The 13,267-nt window shown below is 39.9% G+C and overlaps 1 protein-coding gene across 1 annotated transcript in view; it reads right to left on the reverse strand.

The window, feature by feature from the left end:
• DDX10 (DEAD-box helicase 10) overlaps positions 1-13,267 on the reverse strand; it is a 193,405-nt gene that overhangs the window by 51,794 nt on the left and 128,344 nt on the right. The window contains exon 16 of the mRNA XM_069883490.1: positions 6,942-6,998. Coding sequence (XP_069739591.1) covers positions 6,942-6,998 — 57 coding nt within the window. The remainder of the gene's footprint in view (positions 1-6,941; positions 6,999-13,267) is intronic.

Below are 13,267 nucleotides of genomic sequence, written 5' to 3' on the forward strand. Positions count from 1 at the left end.
GCAGGTTACTGCTTGTATGGCAGCATACATTGGCCAAGAAGGCCAGCAACATCCTGGCTTGTTTCAAAAATGTTGTGGCCAACAGGACCAGGGAGGTGATTGTGCCCCTGTACTTAGCACTGCTGAGGCCACGCCTTGAACACTGTGGTCAGTTCTGGGCCCCTCACTACATGAAAGACATTGAGGTGCTGAAGTGTGTCCAGACGAGGGCAAGAATGCTGGTGAAGGGCCTGGAGCACAAGTGTTATGAGGAGTGGCTGAGGGAACTTGAATTGTTTAGCCTGGAGAAGAGGAGGCTGAGGGGAGACTCAGCGAGGTGAGTGTTGGTCTCTTCCCCCAAGTGACAGGCTATAGGACAAGAAGAAATGGCCTCAAGTTGTTCCAGGGCAGATTTAGACTGGAAATTAGAAAAAAATTCTTTACTCAAGGAGTGATGAAGCATTGGAACAGGCTGCCCAGGGAAACGGTGGAGTCTCCATCCCTGGAGGCATTAAAAAACATATAGAGATGGAACTTCGGGATCTGGTTTAGTAGGCACGGTGGTGTTGGGCTGACGGTTGATGATCTTAGAGGTCTTTTCCAACCTTACTGATTCTACGACTCTATAGCAGCCGACTGCCATCACAAACCACATATAATTAAAAATAACAGTTGTGAATATTATACTCACAGAATTCAATTGCTATGGCTACGCCCAATTAGTTTAAATGGTCAATCTGATAAATATATTTAAAGTCCTCAGTGTGTTGGTGGTTGCAATGAAAAGCTTCACCGAAGCGTGCATAATTAGCAAATCAATCCATCAGAATCCTTCCTTGTTACTTATTCAGGGTTATGACAGAAATACTGGTTTAATCATATACATTCTTAATTGCAGAAAAGATAGGATTAATGACAGCTTTACTTGAAGCCATGTAAGTGTTATATTAACCAGAATAATCAACACGTTAATGTCAAAAAGTAAAATACAGTTAACATGCCCATACAGGCACATAATACCCATTTTCAAATATTAACGTAAATATTGTAGAATACATAGATTTTAAAAATATTTTTCAGTACGCGAGTAGTTCAGAATCAGTGATGTATTTTCTATTCAACAATTAGAACATGAAATCATGATTCTGCCTTCAGAAACCTGTTTGAAATTACTAAATTAGTAGGTGAAAAAGTTGCTATTCCAGATTATTCTGTTTATCCAGAGTAACAATATAAACAAACTCATAATGAATAATGAATAAAGCTACTTACAGTTTTCAGATATGCATACAGAACACAAGGGCTAACAAACCAGAGCTACTTCTAAACTAAGGTTTATTAAATCATTTCAAGTAAATTTGACTTAATTTATTAAGTTTTACTTAATAATAGTGATCTAATTCACATTGTGGTTTCAGCTGTAAGCTCCCCACTTAAGAGATATTGGAAGATTTTGTAGCTCAACAGAAGCATAATCGCTTCAATTTTTGCTGCTCTTTGTGGTCTGCAGAATCAAGAATAATTATTGATGAAGAACAAATTAAAGTTCTTTGCAACTGTCAAACAGTGGTGACAGACTGCAGCCTATCCTGAGGCTGTATCAGACAACATAACCCTCTCCTGAGGCCTTCTCTGAACAAAATAAACTCCAGAATGGCTATATTCTCCAGGCCACCAGAAGAATCCATCCCTGAAAGCATGTTCCAGTTCCAGAAATCACATGGGCTAAAGCAATGGCTCCTCAACACCATTCATGAAAGTCACAAGAGGTGATCCAAGCCCAAAGCACCTTCACCATTAATCATCAGTATGCCGGGCATCCTAAAGGATGTTCCCAAGAATACTTAGTGATAAAATGATTAAAGGGATTTGGGGACCTGTGTTCACATGAGGTTCAGACAATATTCCCATTTCACTCCTGTAAACCCCTTTCCACACTGCAATTACTGTTCACATCCACAATGTATCTAAAGACTTAAAATCAGGTCAAGGACGAGCTCAAGGAAAAGGACATCCAAAGTAGAAGCTGAGCTGTCACGTAATAAACGTCAGTTCTAGTTCCCACAGGAAGGATATACAGTGGATGCAGAATTTTCATAACGTTATATTTCTCCCAGTAGATTACTAGCAACAGCTACCCAAGAGATCTGACTCTTGTTTGAATTTTGCCACACAGTGCTAGGATTTCTTGAGCTATGTTCAGCAAGTATATCTCAAGTCCCATAGAGGTTACTGGAGATTAAAAGAAAATTATGCTTTTACGTGTTTTTTCTGGATAAAATCTCAAGAGTACAGCACAAGGTGCAGAAAACAGAATGCTATGTTGAGGATTATACCTTGCAGTGACGTGATATAGGCAGATATCAATGTCTGAATCTGTCATATCTTTAAGTATGTGCATCCTGCTCACCCAAGTGTATTCCATAGATGTGCTCATACAAATCCCTTCATAACAGAGTAGAAAGATTCCTAACTTCATTGCAACCCTGTGAAAATCTTAAATTATACATATAAAAATTATATCAAATATATATTTTGTAAAATGTGTAAATTCTCATACACAAGTACTAATTCCTTTGGGAACAGCAAAATAGAGAGAGCAGGGGAGAAAGAGAGGACGTGATAACAGTTAAAGCATACTTATTATCCTGCTGTTGCTCTTTTCATGATCTACAATTATTCAGCTAGAATCCATTCCTATGAAAAACTGCCCCTGACAACCGAGTGCTTGGCTCTTTCTCAGAAGAGGTCAGTTTTCTGGTCTGATAACAACCCTGATCCTCAACTTTATTCCAATGATTTGTCCTCTTCATTCTTTTCTAAAACAAAAAGAACTCTCTCACTAAGGAGCATGCATTCAAGCTGGATTTCCCTAGGTTTTCAGAGGGCTACATTTTTCTTATAGACCTTGGATAAACAGCCTCCGGTCAGCTAGTCAGTGGTTTTTTTTAGGTTTTTCTGTTTTGCTTCAGACATCAGCAGGTGTAACTGCTATAGGATTGCCAGTGGCTGAATTGATGCACCAAAGTGTCATGACTGAGCAGGTTTTACCTCCTGGCACTGCTTAAAGTTGTTGTCCGAACAATTTCTAGAAAACATTGATGCCTTCTTTTAGGGGCCAGTTATCATTTCTTATGTGATGCTCGGAGCTGGTAGCTGAGGATCACTGGGGGCAGGAAACAGCACCTTCTCCTGACTCCTGCTCTGCTTCTCCACCTTGACCCACAGACCTGTTCAGTTGCTCCTGGAAAATGCTTTTCCTACAAAACCAGTTTTCTTTACAAGAAACTAAAACCTTTCTCACTTCATAATTCTTCGCACATCAATACTGCTCTAAGGCATCAGGATGGCAAAACACTAAACTCACTAAAGGAGAAATACAGTCCTATTCAGCTTCATTGCAGCTAACAGTTGCTTGCAAAGCAAAGACCTCTAAATGCTGGTTGAAACCTAAAAGTCCTTTATTTTAGAAAAACAGAAATCGGTATACGATAGGTTACTAGACGTAAAAGAGCAAAGTCAAAAGCAGAGTACTGCATGGTGCAGGGATGTCCTGCTTGAGGCCAGGGGCTGGTTTCACCAACTAAAATCCAGCTAGTGCCTCGGAGCAGCTATCCATCTTGCTACAGCTTCTGCACAGTGTTTTGTTCCTTGATGATAAGATAACACAGTTGCCTAATTTTCTCTAGACCATCTTCAAGTAAATAGTACCAAAACTTCTTTAAGGGCTTGACGACTGCAATGTTATCAGTACTGAGGACAAAATATTTGCTTTTTTTCATCTAAAAACACTGCATTTGTAATTATCTCATCAAGTTCGCCAAAACTGGGAGATGATTAAATATCTGATGATAAAAAAATTCCCTCAAAAAACTGTTTCCAGTTTTTCTCAACAGGAATATAAGAGAAAAAATCTTTTATCTGTTTTCACAGCCTTTTGCACTCAAATTTAATTAATGGTCATAAATTTCAAGAAATACCTTCTCCAAAGCATCCTTTAAGAGCCCTCACTTCTTACCCAGTTTGTTTATTGCATGGGGATTTATCCAAGGTGGAGTCAATAACACTGCAGCTACCTGCTCATCTAATCCCCTGCTCAAGTACATTCAGCAGAGCGTGCCAGAATCTGGTCGTTCAATTCCAGTTGCAGGGAGCCTGCCCTGTCCCAGCACAGCGAAGGCTGAGCAAAACCTTCCCTGCAATTGCTCCTGCAGCACCAGCTGAAGAAAACAGGAGCCCCATCTCTCCTGGGACCTTTCCTTCCTGTTGGCATACAGACAAAAACTGCACTGGTGCAAGGCATTAAAACTTAGAAATTAAAAAGAAAAGAAAAAAAAAAAACCTTAAAATGGAGATACTCCCCATCCTCTCTAAAACAATGTAAGGGTATAAAACTGAAAGGAAAGCTGTTACTGAAAAGGGTAGGCCATAAGTTAAAAAATTACAGGTAAGGTAAATTAAATAAAGCAAGAAGTCAAGATTCCTGACACAGGAAAAGCACAAAAAAAAAAGGCACAGGAAAGGCACAAAAAAAAAATCCTAAAACTAAGATTATCACAATCCAAGGATCTGAGATTAAATTAAGTCTAAGATTAAATCCAACAAGTTATTATTTATTGTTTAGTGAATTGCTGTTTCAGTCATGTCAAACTTGGTAGGCTGCATACTAGCAAAAGACAGTAAGTAACACTCGCCAACCCAAGGATTTTATAATGTGAGAGAGACATAGTTAATAAAACAAACAAGGGGAATAAACAGGTAGACATGGAACAACAAATTATGATGACAGCTGCTTTGGAGTGACTGGCTGCTCATAATTGTTGATTTAGCCCTTTTCTCCAGCTGCTAAACTGCACTAATATAGCTAAAAATACATTTTCTGCTTTTTTTTGGTTCTCCTTATTGCTTTCCCTTTTAAAAAAAAAACCCTCTATTAATTGCCAAAGGAGTTGTATATGGCACAGTAAGTGGGTCACAAGCCCTATTCTGAAAGCACTAGTGAAAATCAGAATGTTTTTGAACTCCTGATTTAGGCAGCACGTATTTTCTAAACTAGTTTCTTCTTCAGTAGTTTCTGCGTTTTACTGTTTCCTTCTTTTTTTTTTTTTTTTTTCTTTTCCTGGGTGTCTCCTAGGAGCTGCTTGAGTCATATCCCACCCGGACTACGGAAAGCTTCAGCTACTGTGGCTTCATCTCTAAGACTCTGTGAAGCAGGGAGTGCTCTTAATTAATTCCTCAGACACCCAGCAGACGGGAACTGCCACCTTTATCTACCGTCTACTGCTCCCTTCCACTTCCAGGCGTGAACAGCCTGGGTCCAAGCTGGCAGCCTTTCCCAGTGGAAGCATTTTCCCATCAAATGAGCCCCACTGAAAATGACAGGATCTGGCTGCACACACTCCGGGCAAAAACAGCCGCTAAATATGAAGAAAAGCCCAGCAGTTTTTACTGAGGAGACGTGTCAGCTCCAGAGGCTTGCACCTTCTTGCAGAGAGTGAGCTAAGCCCTTCAGGAATAAAATTACGTCAAAACAATGGGAGGTTTGCCCAGCTGGTCCTCTCACACAAAGCAGATGCCAATCTCACACTAGACCAGGACTAGCCAGTCAGCGTTCCAAGCCCAAAGTAGAGAGGCAGGGGGGCATCATATTGTGCCTTTATCTTCCACAGATTCCACGGCAAGACTCAGCAATTAACTCACACTGTACCCACAGGGACACACCCACCACAGACAGATCATTCATCAGAGATCAACTTAATTCATTTTCTAACAGGACAGAGATTCGTTTGCTTGTTAAAGAACAGGATAGGAGAAGTGCATCAGCAAGAAGATCTTTCTGAAAGGAACAGGCTTATTTCTCCAGCTGCTGAACAACACGACACTGGAGGGGGGGGGTTATTCCTTAAAAGGAGGCAAAACTAACAAGCAGCATTGACAAATGCGATACATCCTGATTTTATCAACATTTTCTCCCTACATTAAGATGTTAATCATTCATTCCATAATTTTCCTAAAATGCTTGCTCAATACATTAAAAAGTAGGCATATCTACACATTCAATCACATGCAGAAAAATTCTATTGCTTGATTGGGGAGCCATGATGCTAACAGCTTCTGTAGCTTGCCAGCTCTGAAGACAGAATCATACTTAATACTCAGTATAACTAGGCTTTTCATCTTAAATTGTAATTACTTTCCACCTTAGAACTGCAGAATGAAGCACCTTCCCATCCTTAAGCCTCCCAGCGCACGGCCAGCTTGCAAAAATCAAACAAAGAACATTATTGATTTTCTCAAGGGAGTAAGATATTTGCCAAGTGCCAAGAACAAACCTTAACTATTCATGTGTAGAATAAGGAGATGCAGCATGAGAAACGACACGCGTTACTCTGGAAAAATCATTGCAGTTGAATGAAATCTCAGTTTACCACAAACCAAGCAACATGAAAAACCAAAACAGCCTCTAGAAAATTTGTAATTTACATATAATATAAAGGATACCAAAGGTTTTATTTGTAGGTCTAACAAGGGGTAGGAATAAACTTATATGTAAACACTTGCTGTTTAAAGAAAAGGTTCAGCAGAAACATGTTGAAACGAGGTTTCACAAAAAAAAAAAAGTTATAAACACGACCAAGTATTGAAGAATAAAAACATGGCATCAGCATTGCAGCTGAAATTGCAACTCCTTGATATACAGAATAAAGAAGCTGCAATTCCAAAAGGCTTCATATATTTTATATATTTATACATATACATACATATTGATGCTTTCCCTGTATCCTTCCATAGCAAGTCATTAGAACCACATCAGCTCAAGGGAATAAGAAAAGGCAAGCAAACAGAAAATGCCTTTAAAGAGTCATTAATCACAATATTGTTTTTCAAAGAAAGGAGAAAAATAATTAAAACAGTTTCAAACCCACAATCAGTACCTTGACCAAGACAACAAAAATCCTTACCTGTGCATTCTTATTCCTGGCTTCTCTCCTTGCTGCTTTTTCCTTCAGCCTTTTCTCCTGAAACAAATATGATGCACAGTTTTAAAGCAACTTCCTGGGTCTTTTTTCTTTTAATATTTTAAGATTAAAATTGAGCTACCTAGATATTTTTAATGCACACATGCTACACTAGTGGTACCCACCCTACACGTTACTGATGAAAAACTATAAATAAAAAGATCTAATTGAGATATTATTCATTCTTCTTGCCTTTTAAAGGAAATTAAACTGCAAGAATGATTCAAACTCACATTTTATCTTCACTGAAATTTGCTACTCTTAACAGGATGACGCAGTTAAGGATTTTCACTAAGTTAGTATTTGTCTCTAAAGCAAGGTAGCTAAAACAGCACCAAGAGATCGACTTTTCTTATTTCTCAGTGGCTTAATATGAAATCCAATCCATTTAACAAACTAAAATGATAATTTTCATAAGTTCAGGATTACTAAATCAGCTGGGGAGTGAAAGCTATAATATACTCTCCCTAGCTTTTGTATCTCCATTATTAACACTCTACAATAGCATTTGCTTTGTAATTGCATCGATTCAGAAGCCACAACATTAAGTTCCCTCCAAAGGGATTCTGCTATGGGAAAACGAGCAAAACACAATGACAAAAGTCATTTAAAGCTGCTTGCTAGATATCAGAGTACACAAAAATGGCCATGATATTTAATTCAATTTACATTTATTGCTGCTTTTTTGTTGTTGTCATTCTTACTGAGACTGGTTTATTTTAAAACCAATTGAAGTGTTATCTCTAATTTAGACTCTGTCAGGTCCTTGCAATTGAACATCCTATAAATCATCTATTTCATGAAGTAAGGACAGAAATTCACGTGAGGGCACATGTCCCTTAGAAAAGCATGTTGATCCCTCTTTTTTTTTTTTTCTCTCCTTGTTGTAGTGATGCCAATGACAATGGTGTTGAAATTTTTTTATGCTAGTGTTAAAATGTTTCTGGCGTACAACTCTCAGTTTCCTTGAGGAATACAGGCCATCAGTCCATGGGCAACACCTCAGCACAGAAAAGGCTGAAAATCAGTCACATTTCAGCTCACTCATATGAGCAACAAGGAAGCTACAGCAATCCTGGTACCATAACATCACAATGATGCTACCAAAGCACATTGGTAGGTACCACACAAAGCTGTTTGGAAAAACAGCAAGTCTGAGCGCAGACTTGGGAAAAGGAGAATACAGGCACCAAGATTTTCAAAACTGGTGGCTAAATTCAGTTTCTTTTGAGCCATTTGTCTGGTATGTGCTATTTTCTATTCTCTGAATTGCCCAAACTACAGAAGTGTTAGCTTACTTTCAGACTCTCTTTCTGAGTAAGACAACCTTTTCTCTCCAAATCAAAACTAAACAGTCCATCCCCCTTCACAAGAGACAGAGACAAAAACTACATAAGGCTTGTGTCTCTCTGCTTTATACAGTTCTCCAGTGCTATGTGCAAAGCTGTCAGATACAAACACATCAATACAGTCAGAGCCGTGTGCCAGGGCTATGAAACAACACAAAACCCCCACCACTATACACAGATACAACACAGCTGTCTCATTATTTCAGGTTTGTTAAAGTAAGAAAAAACAATAAAAAATAATAATTACATTTAAGGCTACAAGAGTGTCATATGGGGCAAAAGAAACCACCAGGAGCAAGTACTGTCTGGTATGTACACAGGCAGTCTGCTCTCCAATAAGCTAGACCTAAGCATCCTGACCTCATGATTACAACACGTCGTCCCTGTAACGATTCCTTCTCTTCCAAGTAAAATTCGCACTAATTTCTGATAATTTTTACTTATGCTGTTCTAATGATTTTACTGAAGTTTTCCACTTTCACCCAGTGTGTTTTTAAATGGGTTAGTTGTGAGTTCTTTGCTTTTTGGGGTCACTGCTGGGTTTTTCTCATCTTTCTGCTAAAAATCCCTTTCAAACTTTATCACTATAAAAAGTAAAAAAAGAACAGAGCTAGAAAGTAACACATTAGATATTACAAAGCAGGATAAAGCAGCTTTTAAATTGGATAGTCTGGAAAATTTTAGATAGAAAAATTCTACAGTATATGAAAAGACTGCGTCATAACTAAAGTCACAGGCTTAAGCCAATATAGCAGCAGTCGAATCTCCTGCTCAAGGGATTCACAACAGAGCACTGAAAAGACAGCTATGAAAGCAGAAGATTGACATAATGCCACAGAAGAGGAGGATGCCAGACAGCACAATATAAGTAAGTCTCTAAAGAATGGTAAGATGCAAAAAGATTCTGAAGTTAATAGATGCAGAGACTGAAATAAAGAGTACCAAAGAAAAATGAGACAGAGCAGTAATCACCAGGAGATTTTGTCAAGATGTACTTTTTTTTTTTTCAGGGAAAGAGAGAGAGATGAGATTTGGTTCCTTGTCAATGAAAAACAAAAGGAGATTTTGCATAGAGTGCATCTGCATTGGCACAGACTTGGACTTAGGAGCACATTTCAGAAGTGTATGTCCTAATCAGGCCCACTTATGCAGTGTTTTAGACTACAAGAAGCACACCTAATACAAGCCAACCAACACCAGGCATGCACAAGGTCTTCAGATCATTCTGACTGGGATCACAGAATCATAGAATCATAAAATAACCAGGTTGGAAGAGACCCACTGGATCATCAAGTCCAACCATTCCTATCAGACACTAAACCATGCCCCTCAGCACCTCATCCACCCGTGCCTTAAACACCTCCAGGGAAGGTGAATCAACCAGCTCCCTGGGCAGCCTGTTCCGGTGCCCAGTGACCCTTTCTGTGGAAAGTTTTTTCCTAATGTCCAGCCTAAATCTCCAACCCCCTCACCAGCTTCATTGCTCTTCTCTGGACTCGCTCCAGAGCCTCAACATCCTTCTTGTGGTGAGGGGCCCAGAACTGAACACAGGATTCGAGGAGCAGTCTCACCAGTGCCGAGTACAGAGGGAGGATAACCTCCCTGGACCTGCTGGTCACGCCGTTTCTGATCCAAGCCAAGATGCCATTGGCCTTCTTGGCCACCTGGGCCACTGCTGGCTCATGTTCAGTCGCTGTCAACCAACACCCCCAGGTCCCTCTCCTCCAGGCAGCTTTCTAGACAGACTTCTAGTCTGTAGCACTGCACAGGGTTGTTGTGCCCCAAGTGCAGGACCCGGCATTTGGCCTTGTTAAACCTCCTGCCATTGGACTCTGCCCAGTGGTCCAGCCTGTTCAGATCCCTCTGCAGAGCCTCCCTACCCTCCAGCAGCTCAACACTTCCACCCAGCTTAGCGTCATCCGCAAACTTGCTAAGGGTGCACTCGATGCCTTCATCCAGGTCATTGATAAAGACACTGAAGAGGGCTGGACCCAGCACTGAGCCCTGGGGAACCCCACTTGTCACTGGCCTCCAGCTGGATTTCACACCATTTACCACCACTCTCTGGGCCCAGCCAGCCAACCAGTTTTCCACCCAAAATAAACATCAGGGAGTCTCTGGTCCAACATCCTGCTCACCAGCAGGGCCAGCTGGGTCAAAATCCCAAGGCTGGACATGGCACATGTCTGGGAAACCAGTGCCACTGCCTAACTGTCCTCACACAGGTAAGTCTCCCCTACATCTACACTGAATTTCTTGTTCTGACTTACGGCCGTTGCCTTTTGCCCTCTTGCTCTGCACTGTTGTGAAGAGCCCGGCTCCATCTGTCTCCTCCATGGCAAATCTGTAGGCATTGGGGGCTGCTGTCAGGTCCCCCCAAAGTCAACTTTGTTCCAGGCTGAACAAGTCAAGCTCCCACAGCCTCCTCATGTAGTACCACCATCTGAGGGAACTCACTCTGTTTTTTTTCAATACCCTCCTGTACTGGGAGTGTGTAGGATATCATGAATACTGAGCAGAGGAATGACTTTCCCCAGAGTGACTCAGTTCAAAGCATCAGATAAGAGCTAGTATAGTGTAACCCACCACCACCACACAGCATGTAACTGGTTTTCAGCACAATCTTTCTCTGCAAAACTGCTCTTGCTGTTACTTTGCTTGCTACTGCAGGAATAGCCATCTGGCTCTAACTCAGGCTTCAGTTCTGGAAAACAACCCTATTAAGGCACATGTGTGAGTACATACAGTGTGCTGAGCAACTGTTTAACTACTTTTCCCCAATCAGGACCTCATTTCCTAGTACCTAGAGGACACCCGTATATTCTACTGTGCCAAGGTAATAACCCCACATAATAAAGACACTCTTTTATATGACTGCATAAACCCCAGAAATTAACTACCTTGCCTTAGGTTACAAAGAAATGCTAGAGTACAGCCAGAAACACAGATCTCCATATACTCTGATGAGTATTTTAACTACAATGTCATTGATTCTCACATTGCTACTGCTAGGAAGAAATATGGGCCCATGTAGAACACATACAGACAACGTACTGTAAGACAGCTGTAAAAAGTAATCAGAAGAGGTGAAGCTGAGCCAGTCAAACAGTTGGATATTGATTTATTTCATGTGAATACGTTCTGTTCATCTATGGGTAAGTCTGTAACTAAGCTGTCCAAGATTATTTTTCACACACAGGCAAAAATAACAGAAAAGCCTGGGTTTTTTTGGCATACCTAAACTATAACCAATAAGAACACCAGCTTTTATCACTGTTCTTTAAAGCTATACATTATTACTTGTAGAACCAGCACGTTATTTAGAGATAAAAATCCAATTTACTAGGGCAGGAAAACAAAAGATTATGTTTCAAGGTATGAATGCGTACTTAATTATATGTGTTACTGGCTGACACTGTTATAGCATAACTTCATAACACAGCACCATGAGGCTGTCAGATAAAGCTCTAAAATACCACAATCTGATTAAATATTTTTATCTACAATGGTGACACACATATTTTCTTCTGCATTTATTCTGAGTAATTCCTTTGCCCCCATATCCCACCTTCTTCACAGCTGAGAGATCTAGGCACGTCCTTTCCAGGCTATCAACACTGAGCATAAGAAAGTTTAACCAAAACTAAACACAGTAATTTGTTGTAGCTCAACTGCTAAGAAAGTGCTTCCAGCCTCTTTTGACCAAACCCAAACAACCTCACCTTAAGGGCTATAGCCAGAACATTAATTTATTATCTTAGGTCAGCAACATTGTGCATGCAGGCTTTGAACAGTGGCTAAATGCAAATTAAGGAGACATCATGTAAGAAGCAGTCTGAATAGATCAAGAACCACAGGTTCATGGACTTAGGAAACAGGAGAGGTGATGGAATCAATGTGCCTGACTAGAACAACACAGGCTGTAGGACTGAATCAGTCTACTGCAACGTTCATATCCTGGTTTGGAAGAACATTCTGTCTAGATTTTAAAACATTTCACTGAAGGACAGTGCACCACAACTGGTCAAAACTAGCTGCTGTTACTAGTCTGAGTCTTCCCTGCCCTCCCATCCTGAAATCTCCTCTTCCTTTGACTATCTTCTTTCTACAGTTGATTAGGAGTTCATTTTATTTGGTCCAGAGGGTTAACTGCAATATTTAAAGAAAAAACAAACCACAAGCTTCTTGCCATGTATTATTAACAGCTTTGTTTCATAAAATTATTTTTCTTTCAGCTTTGTAATGTGTAATCAATTTGTGCAATGAAAGCCTTTCTTTCTGTTTAAGAATTTGTACATAGGTCATAACAGTTTAGATTTATATTAAATAAATTCCTTTAGCTGGTAATACACTGCTGTTTTATCAGCCTCAAATTTCACTGACCTCTTCTATTTGCTTACCTAAAGGCAAGAAATAGTTTCACTCAGTAATATTAATGCATCTTACTGCACATTTAGCCCTGAGAGCATTAAAAAAGCCTATTGCAAACCTATTTCCTGTAAAAATTTCACATTCATGTGAGTCATCTGAAGTCTTTTTATCTAAACGTTCAAGATCTCCCACAGGTTTTGATTAAAGATTTTAATGCTGCGTTTTTAATAATTGATCCTTTACATAGCGATGCTGTGATTTGGACCTACCAACCTACTCTATTTAACAGATGAGGTAATAGAACACAACAGTTTTTAGAGCTGGCCAAGGTTTGGAAGAAATCACTCAGTTGCCTGGAAAAATCTGGCTACCATTTGCAAATACATCTTAGTTGATACCAGCACGTGATAGAATTTCTCAGTATAATATCTCTTGCTATTTTAGTGGGACATAGTTAGGGACAGTCAGCTGTGCCGCAGAAAATACAGACACAGCTGTTCAAAAATTCACAGCATCTCCTATATACTGGCATCATCATGTTCAAGAGCT

The sequence above is a fragment of the Phaenicophaeus curvirostris genome, chromosome 1 (genome assembly GCF_032191515.1).
Source record: "Phaenicophaeus curvirostris isolate KB17595 chromosome 1, BPBGC_Pcur_1.0, whole genome shotgun sequence".
In the NCBI taxonomy this organism is placed as follows: Eukaryota; Metazoa; Chordata; class Aves; order Cuculiformes; family Cuculidae; genus Phaenicophaeus; species Phaenicophaeus curvirostris.